The sequence below is a fragment of the Garra rufa genome, chromosome 20 (genome assembly GCF_049309525.1).
Source record: "Garra rufa chromosome 20, GarRuf1.0, whole genome shotgun sequence".
NCBI classification, from domain to species: domain Eukaryota; kingdom Metazoa; phylum Chordata; class Actinopteri; order Cypriniformes; family Cyprinidae; genus Garra; species Garra rufa.
Window position 1 is genome coordinate 29717009 of NC_133380.1, and position 26219 is coordinate 29743227.

The following is a 26219-nucleotide window of genomic DNA, read 5'->3' on the forward strand; positions in this document are numbered from 1 at the left end:
TTTCCATATAAGGCATTAACAGCACAGATGTCTAGACTTCAAAAGACATCTGCACAGGCATCCACCCACAGCTTGTATCCCAATTTATTCCCAATATCAGAACACTTAAGGCATTTTGAGTTTTAATAATCTTGGATGTTAGACACCAATTTTAACATACTGATCTACTACACAGTATTATTCTTACAGAATTGTCACTACTGTTGATTTTCTTTCCTTCCTTCTAATGGATTTGGCATTTTCCATCACATTTATGAATTTAATATTCATAAATTCACATTTATATAAGAAGATGAATGACTCATTTTTTGGTTATGTTGAGCTGGACAATACTGCAGTCGTCTGGGAAAATTCACTGTTTGCGAGGAGAAATGATCATTTTTATTTTTTTAAGCAAAAATTGTGTGATTGTGTATAGGGCTATCAAGCCAATAATTAATCAGTTTGATCGGAAATCAGTCAGATAAATTAGAAGAAAAAGTTATTATTAAAGATATTTCAAAGTTTTTATTGCGGTTAATTAGAAAAGCATGTAATATACATTACAAAAAGTGCCTTTATAAAGAAATATTTTAGTTCAACACACAAAATACAAATAAATTGTGAAATATTAAATGCTTTAAAAAAATAAACGCTACTCTAAATATAAAACTTAAAGTGCCAGTAGGTGGTGTCAAATCACTGTAGTAGTAAGTCAATTCAGTAGATTGGTTCAAACGGATGATTCATTTAAAAAGAAAGCAAGTGCCTTTATGAATGGCTCACTGAATCATTGACTCACTCAATTTGTTTAAAATTGAGTGAAAAATTCACTGAAGTTTAATTTATTTAAACCGTTGTGTGTTGATCAGAGGTACACAACAGTTCTTCTAGGGCTTTATTTTCTTGACAATGTGTCTAAAATGTAATTAGTTTACTGCATTTGCATGCTTTGTATTGCTTTGAAACTAACAATCTCTTTTTGTACATGGAAGCTGTAACATATTCTCGTTATGCATGAAACCTTTAACACAACAGGTCTATATGCATTTCAAATGTAAGAACTATTTTGACAAAATCTATCTTTAATCCTTACACTGCAGGCATGAACTGACTATCGTTGGTAAAGAAGCTTTTCCAGGAATGCCACTCTCTCATGTATGCACATATGACAGTTAGCGGAAGCTAGAGATTTCAGTTTATTAAGTTTTAAATATGGATATTTTTCTTACAAAAACACATTGATTCACTTCAGAGGGCCTGTATTAACTCCCCGGAGCTTTATGATGGATGAGCGCAGTTTATTGGACTTCTATTGGACTATTGAATATCACCACCCATTCATTGCGAATATCACCATTCATTGCCATTATAAAGCTTGGAAGATATTTTTTTTAATATAACTATGGTTGTGTTTTTCTTCCATAATCTGAATGTTCTAAGTGCAACACAGAATTTAAACAGACTTGATTGTTTCCATGAGAATTGTTTCCAGAGTCAGATCTAAATGAATGTACTATACTCCTTTACTGGCACAAGAGCATCTTCAACAATCTCTCTGTGTGTGTTTGTAGAGGATGGGGTTTGTTTAGTCAGAAGGGAGGTCCTTTCCTCAGCCAGACATGAAAGCTATAAGACACCCTTAGAGTCTAGAGAGAGAAGGAGATCACTACAGACGGGGAGAGAATCATTTAGGGCCACAAAAAAGTGCGTTTTATATAGTTGATCATTTCTTTTGTGCTGGCAGAGTGTGAGCATGTCTGCTGCTGGGACTCTATCGCTGCTGTTCTTCTTGTCTGTGGGACTGAACAAGCAGGTGGCAGAGAGCTGCAGTTGCAGTCCAGGGACCTTTCAACAGATGTTCTGCATGTCTGACATAGGTATGTCATTCAAACAGAAGTTTGTGCTCTTTTATTTTCATAAATTTGCTGGTCAGCAGGATGTTGTGATCTATCAAATGTAATCTGTCAAGACCATTACAGAGTTACAGTATAATATTTTTATAGTCTTTTGCACTAAACGAAATGGCTGTTATCAAAACCCACATTATGTCTGTCAACAGTGAGAACTAACAACAGCTTGTGAACATATCTCAGATTTAAGTTCAGGACAGTGTTGTGAACTGCATTATATCAAACATATTAAATTTTAAATTATTGTGTAAATATAACAATAAAAACAGAACCATAGTGGTATTTAGTTGTTGCTTCATTAAGGAAAGATCAGTTTCCTACAATGATCTGGTGCATCTATCAACCTTATTGTAAGAGCATAATTACATAGTTGTCAGAAGCTGCTCTCAGTTTTGAATGACAGATTGAATTATGAATAAGGTGTGAAGCTGTGAGGCTTCAAACTGCTGTTGTAGTAAGTTCACTGATCTAGTTGCTTAGTCACCTCGGAGTGGCATTCATCTTTTAATTAGCTCTCTTCATGGCTTTAAAAATATGTTGATATAATATGTTGATATTGATATAATTTGAACTTTAATAACATCATGATTGAGGTTATTGTCTAGTGTACTGGCAAGAGCTGAACGCTTTCTTATTGGATTATAAACTCCATTTGGTGTCAGAAATCCAAGTTCATTTAGCATCGTGGAAACACTACTGATTTACTACAGAAAGAGTCAATCACTTACAGTTAAAACAGTGGCACTTGTTTTCCAGGACAACATATCTAGTCTAATTATCTTTATACTACGTTCATTTTCCAGAGTAGTAGTTGCTGAAATAAGGTAGGATTTGGTTTCAGAGAATCTACTTTATTCATTTAAATTTAAATATGCAGTTAAATGTGTTTTACTTAGAGAATAATAAAGTTGGTTTGAATCCCTAAATATAAAAAAATTATCTGGTCCTTGGCAGGTCTGAAAATTTGGAAAATAAATCCTCAGATAAACATCCTCACAAGACATATCACACAGTGTCATCATTTATTTAAGAAAAAATGTGTCAATTGCCTGTAGATTCACTTTTAGCAGTAATAACTGGAAGCATTAATTTCTGGAGAAATTTGTCAGACAGATGTCAGACAGATGCCCTCCCTCACATTTGACTTGAGAATACTTCGATATACAGAGGAGTTCATGGCCGACTCAATGATGTAAGGTGCCCAGGTCCTGTAGCTATACAAAACAAGCCCAAAATCATCAGCCCTCCATTAGCATGTGTGACTTTTGGTATGAGGTGTTTGTGCTGATGTGCTCCTTAGTTCTCTCGAGAGGCTGGTTCCCTTAGTAGAATTTCTGGCAGCGTGGAAACTACTGCCAAATATTTCTACATGAGTCCTGCGCACTGTAGAGAAAGGTTATTGCATTCAATTCGGCGCCAAGCCGCCACCTTTCAGCGGGGTATTTCCAACTCTTGTGAACCCCAATCAGGGTCTGGTAATGGAACAGGAAGTAGAAACTCTCCTGAGGAAAGAGGCCATCGAGGTGGTCCCTCCCCAAGACAAAGAGTCCGGGTTCTACAGCCGGTATTTCATTGTTCCCAAGAAGGATGGAGGGCTTTGGCCCATTTTAGATCTCAGGCAGTTGAACCGCTCAGTCAAGAAACTGAAGTTCAAAATGTTAACTGCCAAACATGTCGTGTCTCAAATCAGGTCCGAGGACCGGTTTGTCACGATAGATCTAAAAGACGTATTCTTTCACGTCTCCATTCTTCCCCAACACAGGAAGTTTCTCAGGTTCGCTTTAGGGGCAAAGCTTACCAATACAGAGTGCTTCCTTTCGGCCTAGCTCTCTCACCCCAAACTTTTGCAAAGTGTGTGGATGCTGTTCTGGCTCCTCTGCGACTCCAGGCCATCCGCATACTCGACTGGCTGATCCTGGCCAGCTCGGAACAGTTAGCGGTTCAACATCGAGGTGTTGTTCTCGCTCACATGAAAGAGTTGGGGTTGAGACTCAACACCAAGAAGAGTGTGCTCTCTCCACTACAGAGGATCACTTATCTAGGTGTAATTTGGGATTCAACCACAATGCAGGCACGAATGTCACCTGCTCAGATCGAGTCGATCCTTACTGCAGTAAATGCGGTCAAGCTGGGCCTGTCATTCACTGTCAAACAGTTCCAAGTACTGTTAGGTCTTATGGCAGCAGCATCCAACGTGATACCTTTTGGTCTGCTGTACATGAGACCACTGCAGTGGTGGCTCAAAACCAGGGGGTTCTCCCCGAGGGGAAACCCATTCCGCAAAATCAAGGTCACGCGGCTGCCTACGTGCCTTGGCCATGTGGAAGAAACCCTGGTTCCCCTCTCAGGGTCCGGTTCTGGGAACTCTTTGATGCCGCGTCACGCTAGCGACAGATGCATCCCTCAACGGGTGGGGAGCGGTCATGAGTGGTCGCTCAGCCCAAGGCCTTGGAGCCATACTCCAGGCCCTGAAGTGTTTCCTTCCAGACCTGAGAAACCGTCACGTGCTGGTCCGTACAGACAGCACTGCGGTAGTCTATTATTTAAATCACCAAGGAGGTCTCCGCTCACGCCCCTTATACAAGCTGGCGTACCGGATCCTCCTGTGGTCTCAAGGAAAACCTCTCTCCCTGAGAGCAGTCCAATATCACTGGACGTGGGAGCGGACGTCCTGTCGAGGCAGGGGCCGAGGCCCGGGGAATGGATGCTTCACCCAGAAGTGCTGAAGCAGATTTGGAGAGTGTTTGGCCAGGTTCAAGTGGACCTCTTTGCGACTCAAGAGACATCGCAATGGTCCCCGCTGGTACTCTCTAGTGCCTCCAGCTCCTGCGGGACTGGACGCTATGGTACAGACGTGGCTGAGGCCTCGTCTGTACGCCCTTTCCCCGATCGCTCTGCTCCCGGGAGCTCAGGAATAAGTGTGACCCCTCAGGGGGTGTCGCTGTTTCGCTGTTTCCCTGCTTCCTGTTTGCCTCGCTGCAGAGTGGTCTGTTTGTTTGTAACGTTAGCTCTCTGCAGCTTCGTTTTTCTACTGGATTCTCTATCTTATTGTTAATTCTGCCGTTTTAAATTGATAGATATAGCTTAATTTAATTTCTGGTCTTATCCATCAAACTAATCTGACTAATTTGATTGTTCGCCTTACTCTATAATCACGAGTGCAGCACGTTAGCATTCCATAGCCGGTTAATTTGCCGCTCGCACTCCATTCACGCTTTTAACTCTTGTTTACTATTTTTAGCATTGCGCTGGCCGGTTAACTTGCCATCTGCGTTCCATTCACGTTTTTATTTATTTTTTCTCGTGTTTAATATCGTTAGTACTCTTTTAGCCGGTTCCGTTCCATTTTTTCTCCCCCTGATCTGTTCTTCAGGAACTCTAACAACATTGGTAAGTTGAAATCATTCTACAATCACGGTGAGTAATGGCTTCTTCTCCTACAATTGTAGTCTGCACTGCTTGCCACATGTATAGCTTATCTATCTCTGTCAGCAGTGAGCCTTATACATGTGATAAATGCAGGAATATAGTCAGGCTGACAGAGAAGATTTCAGAACTAGAGTCACGCATCCAAACTTTAATGGAGGATAGTAAGAATGTGAGGGCCTTAGATACGGTTTTGGATGTGACTAGCTCAGAAAGCCCTGTACATTGTTCGGTTCCGGTAACAACGCCCATGCAGCAGGGCAATTGGGTGACTGTGAGGCGGCATAGTCGCGGGTCAAAACACCGCTCTTCCGTTCCGATCAGAACATCAAACAGGTTCTCCCCACTCAGTGAAGCACCCACTGAGAAACCTGATGAAAGTGCTCTAGTAATTGGCGATTCTATTGTACGGAACGTGAAAATAGAGACACCAGCCAACATAGTCCAATGTTTACCGGGAGCCAGAGCGCCTGACATCTTGGCAAATTTAAAAGTGCTGGCTAATGCTAAACGTAAATTCAGTAAGATTGTTATTCACGTCGGCGCTAATGATGTTCGACTTCGCCAGTCGGAGATCACTAAAAATAATGTTAAAGAGGTGTGTGATCTTGCAAGTACGATGTCAGACACTGTAATATGCTCTGGTCCCCTCCCGGCTTACCGTGGTGACGAGATTCACAGTAGACTGTGGTCACTCCATGACTGGATGTCAAAGTGGTGCCCGCGAAATAACATAGGTTTCATAGACAATTGGACAAGCTTTTGGGGCAGACCTGACCTGTTGAAAAGAGATGGTCTTCATCCCTCCGGATGTGGAGCATCTCTTCTATCTAGAAATATGGCACATAGTCTTAGAGTTTGCACTTGACTCACTGGGGCCCAGGTCAGGAAGCAGACAGACTGGCTAAACCGACCGTCTGCTAGCCGCCTCACGTCACAGAAATCAGTTAATTCTCAGCACATAGAGACCCTTTCACCTAGATATCACTCTATAGAGACTGTGTCTGTTCCCCGAGCTAGAAAATACAAAAAACGCCTGAATCAAATCAGGACCAACAATTTAATTAATGTTCAACAAATAAAAAATATATATAATACAGAGAAACAATTGATAAAGCTTGGCTTATTGAATATCAGGTCCCTTTCTACGAAAGCACTTTTTGTAAATGATATGATCACTGATCATAACCTAGATGTGCTCTGTTTGACAGAAACCTGGCTAAAACCAGACGATTACATTATTTTAAACGAGTCCACCCCCCAAGATTACTGTTATAAACATGAACCGCGTCTAAAAGGTAAAGGAGGAGGTGTTTCTACTATTTATAGCAGTATTCTCAATGTCTCTCAGAGAACGGGCTTCAATTATAACTCGTTTGAAGTTATGGTGCTTCATATAGCATTATCCAGAGAAACAAGTGCTAATGATAAATCCCCTGTGACGTTTGTGTTAGCTACTGTATACAGGCCACCAGGGCACCATACAGACTTTATTAAAGAATTTGCTGATTTTCTATCCGAATTAGTGCTGGCCGCAGATAAAGTCTTAATAGTGGGTGATTTTAACATCCATGTTGATAATGAAAAAGATGCATTAGGAACAGCATTTATAGATATTTTGAACTCGATTGGGGTTAGACAACACGTGTCAGGTCCTACTCATTGCCGAAATCATACTCTAGATTTAATACTGTCACATGGAATTGATGTTAATGGCGTTGAAATTCTGCAGCAAAGCGATGATATCTCAGATCATTATCTAGTCTCTTGTACAATCCAGATAGCTAAAACTGTTAATTCAATTCCTTGCTACAAATACGGTAGAACCATCACTTCTACTACAAAAGACTGCTTTGTAAGTAATCTTCCTGACTTATCTGAATTCCTCAGCATATCCAATAGCTCAGAAAAACTTGATGATGTAATAGAAACTATGGACTCTCTCTTTTCTAGCACTTTAGATACAGTTGCTCCAGTGCGCCTAAAAAAGATTAAGAAAAACAGTGTAACACCGTGGTATAACGATCATACCCGCGCCCTAAAGAGAAAAGTACGAAAAATGGAACGCAGCTGGAGGAAAACAAAACTAGAGGTTTTTCGTACTGCTTGGCGTGAATGTAATTTATCTTATAGGAAAGCATTAAAAACTGCCAGATCGGATTACTTTTCATCTCTCTTAGAAGAAAACAAACATAACCCTAGGTATTTGTTCAATACTGTGGTTAAATTAACTAAAAATATAGCAGCAACAGGTTTAGACATTTCCCAAAAGCACAGCAGTAATGACTTTATGACGTACTTTACCTCCAAGATAGACACTATTAGAGATAAAATTGTAACCATACAGCCGCCCGCTACAGTATCGCATCAGATAGTGCGTTGTAGATCTCCTGAGGAACAATTCCATTCATTCTCTATTATAGGAGAGGAGGAATTGTATAAACTTGTTAAATCATCTAAACCCACAACATGTATGTTAGACCCTATTCCATCTAAGCTACTAAAGGAGGTACTTCCAGAAGTCATAGATCCTCTTCTGAATATTATTAATTCGTCACTATCATTAGGATATGTCCCCAAAACCTTCAAACTGGCTGTTATTAAGCCACTCATTAAAAAAACACAACTTGACCCCTATGAATTAATTAACTACAGACCAATTTCGAATCTCCCTTTTCTGTCAAAGGTACTAGAAAAGGTAGTATCCTCACAATTATGCTCCTTCTTAGAGAAAAATGGTATCTGCGAGGATTTCCAGTCAGGTTTTAGACCATATCATAGTACTGAGACTGCTCTAATTAGAGTAACAAATGACCTGCTATTGTCAAGCGATCGTGGTTGCATCTCTCTATTAGTGCTACTGGATCTTAGTGCTGCATTTGATACTATTGACCACAACATTCTTTTAAATAGACTTGAAAATTATGTAGGCATTAGTGGTAGTGCACTGGCATGGTTCAAATCGTACTTATCTGACCGTCATCAGTTTGTGGCAATAAATGAAGAGGTATCATTTAGATCGCAAGTGCAGTATGGAGTACCTCAAGGCTCAGTGCTAGGGCCATTACTTTTTACGCTTTACATGTTACCCTTGGGAGATATCATCAGGAAACATGGTGTTAGCTTTCATTGTTACGCTGATGATACTCAGCTCTATATTTCTTCGCAGCCCGGAAAAACATATCCATTCGAAAAACTAACAGAATGCATAGCTGATATTAAAAACTGGATGGCGAATAACTTCTTACTGTTAAATTCTGAAAAAACAGAGGTATTAATTATTGGACCTAAAACCTCCACAAGTAATGACCTAAAACACAGTCTAATACTAGATGGCTGCTCTGTAAATTCGTCGTCATCAGTTAGGAACCTAGGCGTCCTATTCGATAGCAATCTCTCCTTTGAAAGCCACATTTCTAGCATCTGCAAAACCGCATTTTTCCATCTTAAAAATATATCGAAATTACGACCTATGCTATCAATGTCAAATGCTGAAACATTAATTCATGCGTTCATGACCTCAAGGATAGATTATTGTAATGCTTTATTGGGTGGTTGTTCTGCACGCTTAATAAACAAACTCCAGCTGGTCCAAAATGCAGCAGCTAGAGTTCTTACTAGAACCAGAAAGTATGACCATATTAGCCCGGTTCTGTCAACACTGCATTGGCTCCCTATTAAACATCGTATAGATTTTAAAATCTTGCTAATTACTTATAAAGCCCTCAATGGTTTAGCTCCTCAGTACTTGAACGAGCTCCTATCGTATTATAGTCCTTCACGTCCGCTGCGTTCTCAAAATTCTGGCAATTTGATAATACCTAGAATATCAAAATCAACTGCCGGCGGCAGATCATTTTCTTATCTAGCGCCTAAACTCTGGAACAATCTACCTAACACTGTTCGGGAGGCAGACACACTCTGTCAGTTTAAATCTAGATTAAAGACACATCTCTTTAACCTGGCTTACACATAAAATCATTAACACATTTCTATAATTCAAATCCGTTAAAGGATTGTTAGGCTGCATTAATTAGGTCAACCGGAACCGGAAACACCTCCCATAACACCTGATGCACTCGTTGCATCGTAAAAAGAATGGCATCTACGCTAATATTAGTCTGTTTCATTCTTATTCCGAGGTCACCGTAGCCACCAGATCCAGCCTGTATCCGGATCAGATGGTCACTCCAGTCCCCCGGATCCAGTCCGTACCCAGCTTAGAATATGTATCACCACCTAGAGATGACTTCAATAGCCGTGGATGTCAACCAGATGAGCTCCAAGGCGGATCACCAATAAAGACCTCGCCAACCTTGACGGCCATCGGCACTACACCACAGGATCCTGATGAGTTCTCTACAATCAGACATTGGTACAAACTGTTGTTTGGTCTGGCCAGAGGAGAACTGGTCCCCCGACTGAGCCTGGTTTCTCCCAAGGTTTTTTTCTCCATTTCTGTCACCTGTGGAGTTTTGGTTCCTTGCCGCTGTCGCCTCTGGCTTGCTTAGTTGGGGACACTTTCCAGCGATATCGTACACTATTTGAACTGAACTGACGATGATATCACTGAATTCATTGATGAACTGCTTTTAACTGAAAATTGATTGTTACAATAATGCGTTACTTACACACTATTGTGCTGTTTAAATACTGTGCAGTTGCTTTGACACAATCTGTATTGTAAAAGGCGCTATATAAATAAAGGTGACTTGACTTGACTTGACACGTCTTATAGAGGTCAGTCTCTCAACCGAGGTTGCTGAGACCATCCTTCACTACAGAGCTCCCCCTATGAGGAAACCCTATGACCTTAAGAGGAAGTGGTCCACTGCATGGTGTAACCAGCACCAGTTTGACCCAGTTAACTGCCAGATTGGTACAGTACTGGAGTCTCTGCAGTCTCGCTTTTCGCAGGGCTAACCCACTCCACCCTGATGGTGGATGTGGTGGCGGTATTGGCCTGCCACTCACATTTCGGGTCCCGTTAGTGGGTAGAGTCCCCTTGGTCATACGTTTTCCTCCACGGTGCACCTGGTGACCTAGCCGGTCCTCGAGAGCAGACGTACTGCTGAGGCAGGGGCGGGGAATCAATGCTTCATCAGGAAGTAATGAAGCATGGAGAATTCTTATCCAGACTCAGTTGGACCTCTTGCAACTCGAGAGATATCGCAATGTTCCCTCTGGTTCTCCTTAGTGCCTCCAGTTCCGCTCGGACTGGACGCCATGGTACAGACGTGGCCGAGGCTTCGTCCATACGCATTTCCCCCGATCGCTCTGCGCCCAGGAGTTCTGGAAAGAGCACGCCGGTATCGGTACGGCTGTTACTTCTAGCCCCATACTGGCCGGTCCGAGTATGGTTCTCGGACCTCCTCTCCCAGGCTGGGGGCGCAATCTGCCACCCCCATCCGGAGATGTGGAAATTATGGGTGTGGCCCCTGAGGGGGCGCAACTCATAGGATCTGGTCTTTCAACTGAGGTTGTCAAGACCATTTTCCAATCCAGAGCTCCCTCTACGAGGAAACCTTATGGCCTAAGTGGAACCTGTTTGCCTCATGGTGTCACGAACACCATTTAGACCAAGTTACTGCCCGTTTGGTACAGTACTAGAGTCCCTGCAAACTCACCTGTCCACAAAACCAGCTCACTCCACCCTGAAGGCGTTCGTGGCGGCTCTCTGGCCTACCACGCCCCCTTTCGGTGGCCTGTTGGTGGATATAAGCCCCTTGGTCATATGTTTTCCTCGGCGGTGCACTCAGGTTGAGACCCCGAGGGGTCCCAAGCCTCTATTTTTGGTGCGCGACCAAATTGGAAGTATAACTGCATGTGTCCAGTGTGAGCACTGGGCACACACGGCCACAAAAGCATGTGGCATAAACAGAGCTATCAGTAGATGGATCATAGATGCCATTTCTACTACTTTCAAGTCCTCTGGTCTCCCATCTCCATGGGGAGTCAAGACTCACTCCTCCTGAGGCTGTTTGCCTCTAAAAGCTCTGGTGGCAGGTGTCCCTATCCAGGACATCTGCAGTGCTGCGGGTTGGTCCTCGCCCCTGACATTCGTCAGAGCCACTCCAGGCTCCTTCGTTCTAAGCCTGAGAGATTCAGCCCCCTCCCTAGCCAGGAGGAGACTTCTCAAGGCGCATTCTTTTAACAAAAGAAGAGAAGTCCTTTTTGCCGTCTTTCTCCTCGAGTGAAAAAGTGCATCCTTGCGTGCCTGAGGGCCGAGGATCACACTGCCTTTTTGTCCGTGGAATACTAGACAAAGGCTCATGCCTCTCGCGTCCTGGCAAGGTCACCAGGCCGAGTCAATTTCAGTCCCTCTTGTTCTGGCTTTTCCCAGACAAAGGACTAAGACTCCTCGTGCACCTGCGGGCCGAGGAGTACCTCCTGCACTGGCTGGCAACCAGGCAGAGGTCTGCCACCTTCCTCGTGTGCCTGAGGGCCGAGGATCATATAGACCTCTTGTCCATTCAATACTAGACAATGGCTTATTCCCCTCGCGTCCTGGCAGGATTACCAGGCCAAGTTTATTCAGTCCCTCTTGTTCTGGCTCTTCCCAGACAAAGGACTAAGACTCCTCGTGCGCCCGAGGGCCGAGGAGTACCTCCTGCGCTGGCTGGCAACCAGGCAGAGGTCTACCACCTTCCTCGTGTGCCTGAGGGCCGAGGATCATATAGCCCTCTTGTCCGTGGAATACTAGACAATGGCTTATTCCCCTCGTGTCCTGGCAGGATTACCAGGCCGAGTTTATTCAGTCCCTCTTGTTCTGGCTCTTCCCAGACAAAGGACTAAGACTCCTCGTGCGCCCGAGGGCCGAGGAGTACCTCTTGCGCTGGCTGGCTAACAGGCAGAGGCATTCACTGTTTTCCTCATGTGCCTAAGGGCCGAGGATCTCATTGCCCTCTTGTCCGTGGAATACTAGACAATAGCTTATTCCTCTCGCGTCCTGGCAGGGTTACCAGGCCGAGCTTATTCAGTCCCTCTTGTTCTGGCTCTTCCCAGACAAAGGACTAAGACTCCTTGTGTGCCCGAGGGCCGAGGAGTACCTCTTGCGCTGGCTGGCTACCAGGCAGAGATCTACCACCTTCCTCGTGTGCCTGAGGGCCGAGGATCATATAGCCCTCTTGTCCGTGGATTACTAGACAATGGCTTATTCCCCTCGCGTCCTGGCAAGGTCACCAGGCCGAGTCTTTCAGTCCCTCTTGTTCTGGCGGTACCCCAGACAAAGGACTACCACTTCTCCTCGTGGGCCTGAGGGCTGAGGAGCACTCCATGAGGTCGAGTACCCTGTCCTCGTGTGCCCGAGGGCCGAGGACCATGCATACCCTCTTGTCCGTGGAACACTAGACAATGGTTATTTCGGTCCCTCTTGTTCTGGCTATTCCCAGACAAAGGACTAAGACTCCTCGTGCGTCTGAGGGCCGAGGAGTACCTCTTGCTCTGGCTGGCGACCAGACAGGGGTCTACTACCTTCCTCGTGTGCCCGAGGGCCGAGGATCACATGCCCTCTTGTCCGTGGAATACTAGACAATGGCTCTTCCTGTGCTCTGGCAAGGTCCACCAGACACAACTTTCTTCCACCCTGGTCCTAGCAGACACTAGGCAGGGCTTTGGAAATTATGGGGGCGTTGACATCTCGTTCCCCATAGCGTTTCTGACGCGGCTCGAGTTCCCGGAAGGGAACGTCTCGGGTTACGTATGTAACCTTAGTTCCCTGAGGGAACGAGACGCTGCGTCACGGACCATAATTCCCGCACCCTGCGGCGCTCGCTTCATTCCTAAAGAGCTGCCGTCGGCTTCAAACGCACGTGCTTTATACTTCCTGGTCGCTGACGTCACCGCGCATGTGACGTCACTCCCGTCGTACGATTGGTTGTTAGACAATGACTCAGAATGCTGCCCGCCAATGGCGTTCCCCATAGCGTTTCTGACGCGGCGTCTCATTCCCTCAGGGAACTAAGGTACGTAACCCGAGACGTTTTTCACCAACTTGGCACTGTGCATTATGGCTAAACATCCCCATTGTGCTGCCATGTTTGTTTTTTTAGATAGAAGAGGCTTTCTTTTGCCAAGCCTTCTAAACATGACATTTTTGTCCCATATTTTTCCAATGGTATTGTCATGAACTTTATAATTTAACCTTTTAACTGAGACCTGTAGAGTCTGAGGTGTAGTTCTTGGTTTTTCTGCCATTTCTCTGAGCATTACATGGTCTGATCTTGGGGTGAATTTTCTGGGACATCCACTCCTGGAAGGAGAGGTGTCTGTTTTAAATGTCTTCCACTTGTAAATAAACATCAAATTGTTGTGACCATATTTAAGGGGCAGTCGAGGCCTAATGGTTAGAGAGTCGGACTTGTAACCCAAAGGTTGCGGGTTCGAGTCTCAGGTCCGGCAGGGATTGTAGGTGGGGGGAGTGAATGTACAGCACTCTCTCCACCCTCAATACCACGACTGAGGTGAGTCCCTTGAGCAAGGCACCGAACCCCCAACTGCTCCCTGGGCGCCGCAGCAATGGCTGCCCACTGCTCTGGGTGTGGGTGTGGGTGTGTGTGTGTGTGTGTGTGTGTGTGTGTGTGTGTGTGTGTGTGTGTGTGTGTGTGTGTGTGTGTGTGTGTGTGTGTGTGTGCGCGCACTTGGATGGGTTAAATGCAGAACATAAATTCCTAGTATGGGTCACCATACTTGGCCTCACGTCACATCCTTTCCTTTCCTTTCCTTTCCTTTCCTTTCCTTTACTCTTCTCAGATTGATGGCAGCAACAAATGCTTCTCTAAGATGATTGCTGATGTCTTACCTCCTTGGCATTGTGTTTACACACACCTGAAGGCTCCAGACCAGCAAATTGCCAAAGCTTATGCTTTTAAAGAGGCTTGCTGATGATCAGTGTTGGGTGTAACGCGTTACAAAGTATAATATAATAAAGTATAAGTACTGTAATAATATTACTTTAATCAGTAACTAGTAGTGTAAGGCATTACTCGTCTGAAAATTGTAATATTATTACAGTTTTCCCAAGCTAGTTACTTGCGTTACATTTGCCAGTAGCACCTTCATCACACACAAGGCACACGACAACACAGAGAACAGAAGGGAAGGGGAGGGGGGCGCGAATGGAACAGTGATTGGTCTGGGTTTGGCACGAGGTATCATTAAATTACCATCACCGATTGGTCGACAACCGGCAGCCAGCAGCAGAGCGGCACTTGCAAAGAGAGACCTGCAATCCCGCGGGACCCAACGCAACAGAGTGCGGCGCGGGACAAAACTTGATGGACAAGTGCGTGTGCTGATGCGGGCGGGTAGAGACTTGTGTGTGTGTGTGTGTGTGTGTGTGCGGGATGCGGGATGCGGGTACTCCCGCAATATAGAAATATCTAAAAATAAAAAAAATAAAATGTTATTCATCTATTACACAAAAGCAGCAAGAACGAAATATATGATTAGTAAGAGCAAGAATAGGCAGTTTCAATTTAAAACTTGTTTGCAGCATCAGCAATGTAGCCATCTGCTGATTTTTGGAACGCATCGCCAATCAATAGTGTTTAAGATAGAATTCACTCACTGCTCAAAAGTTTTGAACAGTGCTGAATATTGCGTGCTTACGAATCACAACACACGTAGACCTTTATGAAAGATTAATTGTGCATAATATCCATTGTGTTATAAGAGCTTTATGAGATCGCGTATGCACTGGATGCACGCAGTAGGTCATGCTTTTTTGTTAAGAATAACAGTTTTTTGTGTAAGAAAAAAAATGTAACTAGTAATGTAACTAGTAATATAACTAGTTACTTTCTCCAGGGAGTAATAAAGTAAAGTAAGGCATTACTATTTTTGAGAGTAATATGTAATATGTAATATATTACTTTTTTGAGTAACTAACCCCAACACTGCTGATGATCAGTTAAATGAAGGTATTTGATTAGCAGTGCTTGCCTTTTATATACTCTTTTAATTTCGATGTTAAGAGTAAAGTCTTTTCCATATTGGCTTTATTTTTGTTCAATAAATAATGACAATTTGTCATGTGTTGATGTTCATCTGAGGTTTTATTTTAAGGACCAGATTTTTTTTAATGATTATGATTATTTCAGGTTATGTATGTAATCATGGTTCCCTGAGGAGGGGAATGAGACACTACGTCTTCTAGAGGCCACTAGGGTAACTGCCATCAGCGTGACTGGTGTCTGAAGAATACATACAAAAACTACAATAAAATTGGCCGGTGACAGCCTATGACATCACTACGGTGCGACTCGTCACTGCGCGACTACAGTATAAAAGAGTGCCGGTAGAACACAACATTGGCTTCTACGTCTGAAGCTTACGTCTGAAGCATGGCGAAGAGACTAGAGGACGCAGTGTCTGGTTCCCCCTCTCAGGGAACCATGATTACATACGTAACCTGAGACATTCCCTTCCGAGGGAACACGAACTGCGTTCAGATGGTCAAGAGATATCGGCGATGATACCTAAGTGGAGTCAGGCCCAAGGAGACCGGGGTTTTAAAATCAACTCAAGAATGGGAACGAAACGAAACCATACCATACAGGATTTAAGAAAGTGCCCAAAACTTGGTGGGCACTTACCACTCATGTGGATTTTAGAAAGTGCCCAGAGACTTGTGTGCGTACTTACCACTCTTGTTAATTTTAGAAAGTGCTCAGTCACTAGCGTGGGACACTTAACATAACATTCGGATTTGAGAAGGTGTGTTTTCCAGAGGGGTCACACTTGAAAGAGCTCCAGGCTTGTCATTAATGACAGGCAATACTAGGGGTTGACCCTCAAAGTCAGGGGAGCAATGCTACACCCAAAAGGACAGACAGTTCGCAAAACTGTTAATCGACTGATGTATTGCCATGGAGCTATACTTGACCATCATTCAAATAGTGGAAATCAATAGAGGACAGACTCCTAACCCTGAGATACAGGGAGGAACACCCGTTCCACCGGGGGGTGGCACTGTATAGGGGACCCATCTGTAGAGAGAGGAGTGTGCCAAGCCCTATCCACAAAGCCTGAGAAGGGAGAATCAACCCTTGAAAGTCAGGAAAAGACAGGCTCCTAACCCTGAAAGACAGGAAGGAAAACCTGACCCACCAGGAGTGGCGCTCTAACCAGGACCCTTCTGAGAAGGGGAGCATGCCATGCCCTATTCAAGAGGCCTGAGAAGGGAAATATGAATAGTAAAGGGCAAGCTCCAAACCCTGAGAGACAGGGAAGAACATCTGACCTGTTGGAGGGTGGTGCTCTGTACTGGACCCTTCTGCAGAAAGGGGAACATGCCAAGCCCTACTCACAAGGCCTGAGAAGAGGGAATCACTCTTGGATATCCATAAGGACAGGCTCCTAACCATGAGAGACAGGGAGGAACACCTGACCCACCAGAGGGTGGCACTCAATAGGGGACCCTTCTGCAGAGAGGGGAGTAAGCCATGCCCCATACACGAGGCCTGAGGAGTGAGAATCAACCTTGGATGTAGTAAAGGACAGGCTCCTAACTCTGAGAGACAGGGAGGAAAACCTGACTTGCCAGAGGGTGGCGCTCTATATGAACCCCCTTTCGCAGAAAGAGGAGCATGCTCACCCTATCCTTTAACCCTAAGGCTTGCACAGAAAGCCACTTCCCCTGTCCTCAGGCTAAGAAGGTGGTGCTTCTGAAGGTTTAGCTAAAACCAACCCTAAATGGACTTATGCTTCTGTCTCAACAGAAACACAAGCCAGAATCTGCAGGTACAAGAAGCCTGAGAGAGGTTACTCGTCAGAGTCAACACTCAAGAGGGTTTTCGCAAAAACCCTTATGGTAAAACCCACTCCACAGAGTGGTGATACACTAGTCCACTTAGAGAGGGCTGGGAGCTAAGCATGGGATTCTCAGTGAGGAGGCCTGAAAGGTCCAGCGTTAAACTTGCCAGGGGCATTCCTGTGAAGGAAAAAGACATAAGTCCTAAGTTTAGCGAGCTGTAAAGGGGGACTTGGTGGTTTCCATAGGGACCTATGGCACCAAGGAAGACAAACACCGCCATAACCCTAGTCAGTAGACCTGAGGACTTGCTCCTTTTTCTGAAAGGTCTGCTTCAAAAAAAGCAATAGTCCTGCACATGACTCCAATCCGGGAAAATAAGCCCGAAGGAGCGTAGCTCCAGACCATCAGTAATAGTAGCTTCTATGCAACATAGAAGCTAACTATAAACATCATAGGTCTGGGGAGCATGCAGGAGGCTCTCACCTAACCTCGGTCAGGTGCTGATGGTAGTAGCAGGGGATTTAACTCTGTAGGGGAAGTAGCTCTGCAACTTTGTCAGGGGAAAGTCCCTGACCTTTATCCAGGTCCTTTAGCAGGTCAGCCTAATAGGCTTCAAGCACCGCCATAGTGTGCAACGCTCCCACAGCCTGACCCGCTGCTGCATACACCTTGCCATTTAAGCGAGATGTTACTTGAAGGTGCACAGATGGCAAGGAAGGAGTCTTGAGAGAGGATGTCTCTCCTGTAGAGAGATAGCTAGCCTGCGTCTCTTCTACAGGGGGCATCCTCTCATAGTCGTATTCATGTATTTCCTCAATGTTCGCATAGTTAGCCTGTGGAAAACTATGGAAATGCGAAGAATACAGCTTTTTCCATACCTTCTCGATCTCAGAACAGAGATCGGGGAGAAATGGAAGACTCACTGGAGCCGGGAGGTTATGGTCGGAAAGGTAGCGTTCGTCGAGACGACCATGCGACACCACCCTTCTAGCCCACTTTCACGGCAAGTCAAGCCTTGCTGTGGCACGGTCCATAACCTCCAACAACTCCTCGTATGCAGGGCAGGAGGGTTGGGAAGACTCAGCCTCAGCTTACTCATCCTCCTCCAACATTTCCTGCTCTTCCTGGGTGGAACCCAACAGAGCACTGGCTCCTGGTGATGTTAGAGAAGTAACATCATCATCCTCCAGGAGTTCACTCTCATCTCTGGATGACGGGCGCAAAAGGGAAAGGCTTTCCAAGCTCATTCTCCTCTGTGCCTCGGCAGCGGTAGGATCTGAGCCGCGGGGAACAGATGGTTGTTCCTCCTTCCTCAAAAGGAGAAACAAACAAAAGCGGAGCTTTTTCATAGAAAAAACGCTTACAGTGTACGCAGGATGCCCCCTCGAGGACATTGTGTACGTGCTCTTCACCCAAACAGAAGACACAAAGTTTGTGCGTGTCGTCAGGTGTCAAATAACAGGGACACGGATCCACACACCTCTTAAACATCTTACTAGTGCTCACCATAATAAGAGGAAGAAAATAATTCTTAACAGTATGCACGCTTAGACAAAGAGAAGCTGAAGAAGAAGAAGAGAATGTTGTGTTCTTTTATACTGCGCACTTTTATACTGTGGTCGCACCGGTAGTGACATGTTGACAGTGATGAGTCGCACCGTAGTGACGTCATAGGCTGTCGCCGGCTAATTTCATTGTAGTTTTTGTATGTATTCTTCAGACATGAGTCACACTAACAGCGGTTCCACTAGCGGCCTCTAGAGGGCGCAGTTTGAGTTTCCTTTGGAAGGGAACCATGAAATTCTAATAATTTTCCCCCTCACTTTATATATACATACATACACACATACAGGTGCATCTCAATACATTAGAATGTTGTGGAAATGTTCATTTATTTCAGTAATTCAAATCAAATTGTGAAACTCGTGTATTAAATAAATTCAATGCACACAGACTGAAGTAGTTTAAGTCTTTGGTTCTTTTAACTGTGATCATTTGGCTCACATTTAACAAAAAACTACCAAATTCACCAATCTCAACAAATTAGAATACTTCATAAGACCAATAAAAAAACATTTTTTGTGAATTATTGGCCCTCTGGAAAATATGTTAATTTACTGTATACAGTATGTACTCAATACTTGGTAGGTAGAATACCAGGTACCTTTTGCTTTAATAACTGCCTCAATTCAGTGTGGCATGGAGGTGATCAGTCTGTGGCACTGCTGAGGTGGTATGGAAGCCCAAGTTTTTTGACAGTGGCCTTCAGCTCATTTTTCTCTTGACAATACCCCATAGATTCTCTATGGGGTTCAGCTCTGGTGATTTCTCTGGCCAGACAAGCACACTAACACCATGGTCATTTAACCAACTTTTGGTGCTTTTGGCAGTGTGTGCAGGTGCCAAATTCTGCTGGAAAATGAAATCAGCATCTTTAAAAAGCTGGTTAACAGAAGGAAGCATGAAGTGCTCTAAAATTTCTTGATAAACGGGTGCAGTGTACTAGAGTACCAACACCAGCAGATGACATTGCACCCCAAATCATCACAGACTGTGGAAACTTAATACTGGACTTCAAACAACTTGGGCTATGAGCTTCTCCACCCTTCCTCCAGACTCTAAGACCTTGGTTTCCAAATTAAATACAAAATGTGCTCTCATCTGAAAAGAGGACTTTGGACCATTGGGCAACAGTCCATTTCTTCTTCTCCTTAGCCCAGGTAAGACGCCTCTGACGTTGTCTGTGGTTCAGGAGAGGAATATGACAACTGTAGCCAAATTCCTTGACCCGTCTATGTGTGATGGCTCTTGATGCCTTGACCCCAGCCTCAGTCCATTCCTTGTGAAGTTCACCCAAATTCTTGAATCGATTTTGCTTGACAAGCCTCTCAAGGCTGCGGTTCTCTCAGTTGGTTTTGCATCTTTTTCTTCTACACTTTTTCCTTCTACTCAACTTTCTGTTAACATGCTTGGATACAGCACTCTGTGAACAGCCAGCTTTTTTGGCAATGGATGTTTGTGGCTTACCCTCCTTCTTAAGGGTGTCAATGATTGTCTTCTGGACAACTGTCAGATGAGCAGTCTTCCACATGATTGTGTAGCCCAGTGAACCAAACTAAAAGAACATTTTAAAGGCTCAGGATATATTTGGAGTTGTTTTTGTGATTGGCAAGTCACCATATTCTAATTTGTTAAGATAGTGAATTGGTGGGTTTTTGTTAAATGTGAGCCAAATCATCACAATTAAAAGAACCAAAGACTTAAACTACTTCAGTCTATGTGCATTGAATTTATTCAATACACAAGTTTCACAATTTGAGTTGAATTACTGAAATAAATGCACAATTCCATGACATTCTAATTCACTGAGATGCACCTATATATATATATATATATATATATATATATAAAGGGCTTAACCTTGAACCACAGTCCTGAGAATCTACTGTTATATACCACAAAAGTTTGAATGATTTGAATTAATGTTCACATACAAGATGATAAAATATATTACAATTTACCAAATAAAGCCAGATGAAGAAAGCTGCGGGATACATTTTAGCTCTTGTAGACAGTGTTGGGTGTAACGCGTTACTAAGTAACACCTTTGTAATTAAATTACTTTTCCACTGAAAAAGTAGAGAAACTCATTACTGTTAATTTTTAGGTATTTTAATTACAGTTACTTTTAATGTACTTGCGTTACATTGTAAAATAATTAAACTCGCTGAATATCATTATTTAATTTTATTAATTAATCTTCTAAAAGTAAAAGTAAACTCTGCTGCTTTAAAATCGTTGTAGTGCAGCTAGGTGCACGTGATTTCTCGCCAGTTTGCTGCTTCGTATTCTAAAGCGGAAGATGTCGGACTCGGCTGAAGCGAGTGGCTGTTTTACGAAATGGAAATATTACCATCACTTCAGTTTTCTGAAAAAAGCAGACAAGAACATTACAGTATGTATACAAAAAGTAGAATGTTTTATCGAATTATAGAATGTTTTTACAGAATGAAATAATGATGATTCAAAAAGCTAAAATGTTAACTATTTCATGTTTGACTCATATGTTTTATTTAATTATTTATTATTTAAAGACTTTAATTTCTATTGTTTATCCACTCAAGGTTTATAGGGATTTTAACAAGTATTTAGTTAAATTACTTATTGAGTAATTAAGTTACTTTTCAAACACAGTAATTAGATAAGTATTTTAAATACAACATTGATCAAGTAATTAGTAATTAGTAATTAATTACTTTTTTAAAGTAACTTACCCAACACTGCTTGTAGATAACTGCATGTAGGTTACCTGGAAGTAAGTTCACAATCTGTCTTTTTCAGCAACAGCAACTTTTAGGTGCACCTCGCTGGACTGTGTATTGAGTACTTTCTTTCACTATGTATTTAGTACTTGAATTGCTAATTTATGCTGGGGTGGAACCATAATTACATTTCTGTCAATGAGAGTTAATAAGAAAATCCTGAAATCAGTTCTGTAAGACTTACATAATGTGGTTTTGAAAACTGAAATTGCTTTCAAATGTTATTGTTCCTGACAAGAAATAAGGAGACTAAGAAATTGATTTCACTGAAATGATTCCTTTAATGCTTTCAGTGTTATGCTCTAGTATTAACAACTGATTCCTTTCTGATTAGTGATGCGAGCTGAGGTAACTGGGGAGAAGATCATACCCAGTGCTATAAATATACCTGGCATGGGAAAAATTCAATATGAAATCCAAGTGATAAAGGTGAGCTTAAAGTACTTGATGATCACGTAAATGTTCTGTTGGGAAAATTATTGTTTTTGCTCCACTTTTAGGCAGTTATAGTGTAAAAAAATACATAAGCATAATAAAAACTGTGACTATTTGCACTAAGTAACAATGCTGCCACCCAGCTTGGCTAGTAGCATAACAATAGTCTGGTCAAACCAAGCAAATGTATTACAAAACTCTTTTGGCTGGCCAGAAACTTTAAGCATCATAAAGAGTAGAGTTGAAGGAGTTTTAGTGACCCATATTTAATTCATCCTTTGACCAATCTCTTTCTTCTCTCTATGTTTGACCTATATAGGCTCACAGAGACATTTATTTTAAATTACACACACGCACGCACGCACGCACACACGCGCACACACACACACACACACACACACACACACACACACACACACACACACACACACACACACACACACACACACACACACACGTTGGGTTTACATGTTTTATGGGGACATTCGATAGGCGTAATGGTTTTTATACTGTACAAACCGTACTTTTTATCACCCTACACCTACCCTACACCTAAACCTAGCCCTCACAGGAGATTGTGCATACTTTTACTTCATCAAAAAAAAACTCATTGTGCATGATTTATAAGCCTGTTTCCTCATGGGGACCTGAGAAATGTCCCCACAAGGTCAAAATCTACTGGTATTCCTATCCTTGTGGGGACATTTGGTCCCCACAATGTGATGAATACCAGGTACACACACACACAGTATCTCACAAAAGTTAGTACACCCCTCACATTTCAGCAACCATTTTAATATATCTTCTCAAGGGAAAATACTATAGAAATGAAACTCTGATATATTTTAGAGTAGTCAATGTGAAGATTGTATAGCAGCATAGGTTTACTGTCCTCTGAAAATAACTCAATATACAGCCATTATTGTAAAAATAGCTGGCAACAAAAGTGAGTACACCCCCAGGGGTTTTCAACTCTGGCCTTCGAGGTCCACTTTCTTGCAGAGTTTAGCTCCAACCTTGATCAAACTCACCTGCCTGTAACTTTCTAGTGATACCAAAGACCTTGATTAGCTTGTTTAGCTGTGTTTGATTAGGGTTGGAGCTAAACTCTGCAGGAGAGTGGACCTTGAGGGCCAGAATGGAGAAACCCAGCCGTAACAGCAGTATGTTGTTCAACCATGCAAAGCCACATGTCCTATTCATCATGTTTATGCTTGACAGGACCATACAAAGTTGTGTATCTTGTATTAGAGCAGTTAAAATTAGGTGCTTTAAGTACAATTCTCTTATACTGACCACTGGATGTTCCACATGGCACCTCATGGCAAATAACTCTGTGAGGATTTGAGAATTAGTATTGTTACTCTCCACAAAGATGGCCAAGGCTATTAGAGGTTCAGTAACAAGAGTTGCACTACAGAACGCCTGACATTCAGAACCACAGGGGAAAAACACTATGAAAACATACAAACACAGTCCACAAACCTGACACTGGTGAGGAGTACCAAGAAAATTGTGTCTTGCCTACGGTCAAGCATGGTGGTGGTAGCATCATGGTCTGGGGCCGCTAGTACTGGGGAGCTGCAGTTCATAGAGGGAAACATGGATTCCATTATGTACTGTACATTCTGAAGCAGAACATGATGCCTTCCCTTCAGAAACTAGGCCGAACGGCAGTTTTCCAACACGATAACGACCCCAAACACACCATCACAATACATTGACACTTTGGACAAGTTCACTTTAGGGTGTACTCATTTTTGTTGCCAGCTATTTTGACAATAATGACTGTATGTTGAGTAATTTTCAGGGCACAATAAATCTATACTGCTGTACAAGCTGCACATTGACTACTCTAAAATATATTAATAGTTTAATTTCTATAGTCCCTTGAGAAGATATACTAAAATGCTTGCTGAACTGTGAGCGGTGTACTTTTGTGACACACTGTATTTATTAAAAAATTGACCTGCAGACCATAATGGGTTAGGTTTAGTGTTAAGATTGATTAAAACATACATCTTAAAAAAGTAATATGGCGACTGTGCAAAAATCTTGTTTTTACAGGTGTTCAAGGGTGTTGACAGAATAAAGAAAAGTCAGCATGTCTATACAAATGAGATGTCTTCATTGTGCGGGACCAGACTACATCATGAACAGTATCTGATTTTCGGTAAAAGCATTTATGAAGTTTTTACAAACTACCAAATGTTTTTTGCACTTCTGAACTATAATAATAATAAAGAATCCTTGAATCCTTGAAATGAGAGCTCATAGAAAACTAACTATGTTGCAAAATGAACATGACAGAAATGGGCAATATTTGACCAATGATTACAAAAAGTTATAGTGACAGTAATTTATACCATCTGTGTAGACAGCACACATCAATCATTGCAAGTTATTTCAGACACTTGCTTGAGTCTAAAAAAAGAGTTGTGCAATAAAAATCATTTAAATGTCTTAAAAGTTTATGTTAGCTGTTAGCTTGATATGAAACATGGGAAATTAGCTGTGGTTTTGGCCATCTCGTAACTTAGATAAACTTACAAATTTTTCTGCCCCTAAAACTTTGAGAGCGTGATTCAATGACTAACATTATAGACCACAAAGATAATAAAACAATACTGAAATTTATCACACTGTGTGTTTGTTATCTCACAGGAAGGATCAAGCCTGAGGGAGTCTTCATTTCATTGTGCCGCAAGCCTGTGCTCTGGGACAAACTCTCCTTAATTAAAAAATGGAAACTCAAATACAGATATCTGATGGGCTGTAACTGAATGGTAAAAAAATATTGATTTTAACATGATGACAATTATCAAAACATTATGATCACTTAATTACCAAACAAAATTTCATGACATTCCACTGAATTCTTTACATTTAACATTAACCAATATTTTCAAGAGATTTGATAATACACAAAGATACACGAGATTTGCTGTTTATAAAAGTTTAGTTGTGGAGTAGGATTAAGTAATGTGCTTTTTAAGTACTAATAAACACCCATGCTAGAAATGTGCATGCTAATTAGCAACTACAAGTTCATAGTGCAAACTGGTCAAGTGTTACCCAACAATTATATTATATTATGTCTCTGAAACTATGTTCTCTACAGATCTCTACCTGCACCAAAAAGCCTGTTAACCCAGCACAAAAAAAGAGTGTATACTGACAAACTGGTCATCCTCATGGTCAGTTGAGGAGAACCGGTTCATGAGTCTGCGTGCATTAGACACAGCGATGGCTCCTGCAGCTGGTATGGAGGAACTGGGAAACCTTATGAAAATGTCACCATAGATGTGTGTGATGTCTGACAGCCAAAAGCATGAGTGGTTTATCACAGTAAAACAATTTGCCTGATGCTGTTCAAGAAGATCAGACAGTTCCAACTACCTGTCTTATTAAGCTCTTATCAGCACCCCTCAAACAACTACCGAGAGCAACAATTTAACAAAATACTCTTTAAATTGACATGTACAATTAATAGTTGCACTCAAAGATGTTACCTTGAGTCTGTTGTACATCTTTGAAATGTGTAATTGCATTGTAACTACATAATTAATGATGTGTTCATTTAACTTTGCCTGGCTAATCAATGATTTGAATTAGAAATAACTGTGCTGGATTATTAGCATGTCATAGTTGTGCTACAATATGATGCCATATCTTTTACATCCATGTTATTTGATTTTCTATTTAAAAAGGAATAAAGAGAAATGCAAAAGCTAATACAGCTTGTATTTTTTAATGGGTTTATGGCTTAGATGGTTTATTCGCATATATCTTTTGGACCTTTTTCACATGTACAGATCTAAACTAATCATTTTACATTTTATCTGTATTATATTTTCTTGATGTATTTTAACATGTTATTGTTTGACATGTAAGTTGTTTAAAAAACAGAGGCAACATGCAATTGAAGACAGGAATTAAGAACGCCATCAAAGCAATGTTCATGTTTTGAAATAGGTTGGTCGTAAGGCTATTTGCAATGCATCATGCTGAATGCAAGACAGTGTAACATCAGCTTGAGATGCTGCTTGTCTTTGCCTGTGTCACTAGAAACTATAACAGACTGGATTAACTGGATGATTGCAAAATTAGTTCTTGGAAAAATTAAGTTACATTGTACTTTTACTACAGATACAAATAGCATGGTTCTTGAGACAATGGAAAAGGGGCCCCCACATACTATCTTTGCATAGGGCCCAAGAATAAGGGCTTCAGCTGCTGCTCACCAGAGGTGGTCTTCAAGTGCACTGACCTGCAAGGGTCTCTTGAAGGTGTTCAGAAACACTAAAGATATTTCCTCCTGGTGTCACCCCCAAACTCTGCTGTTGTGTGTGAGAGCTGTAGGAGTTGCAGGAGTCCTGCTGTCTGGCT

The 26219-nt window shown here is 42.3% G+C and overlaps 1 protein-coding gene across 1 annotated transcript; it reads left to right on the top strand.

Annotated features, from left to right (window-relative positions):
- Positions 1 to 1674: 1674 nt before the first annotated feature.
- On the top strand, positions 1675 to 25510 carry LOC141293269 (metalloproteinase inhibitor 3-like). Its single transcript, XM_073825298.1, has 5 exons — positions 1675 to 1859; positions 21730 to 21824; positions 23898 to 24003; positions 24495 to 24616; positions 24952 to 25510. Exons 1-4 carry the CDS (start codon positions 1736 to 1738, stop codon positions 24611 to 24613), a joined length of 444 nt encoding a protein of 147 aa, XP_073681399.1. The 5' UTR covers positions 1675 to 1735; the 3' UTR covers positions 24614 to 24616; positions 24952 to 25510.
- The last annotated feature ends 709 nt before the right edge of the window (positions 25511 to 26219 follow it).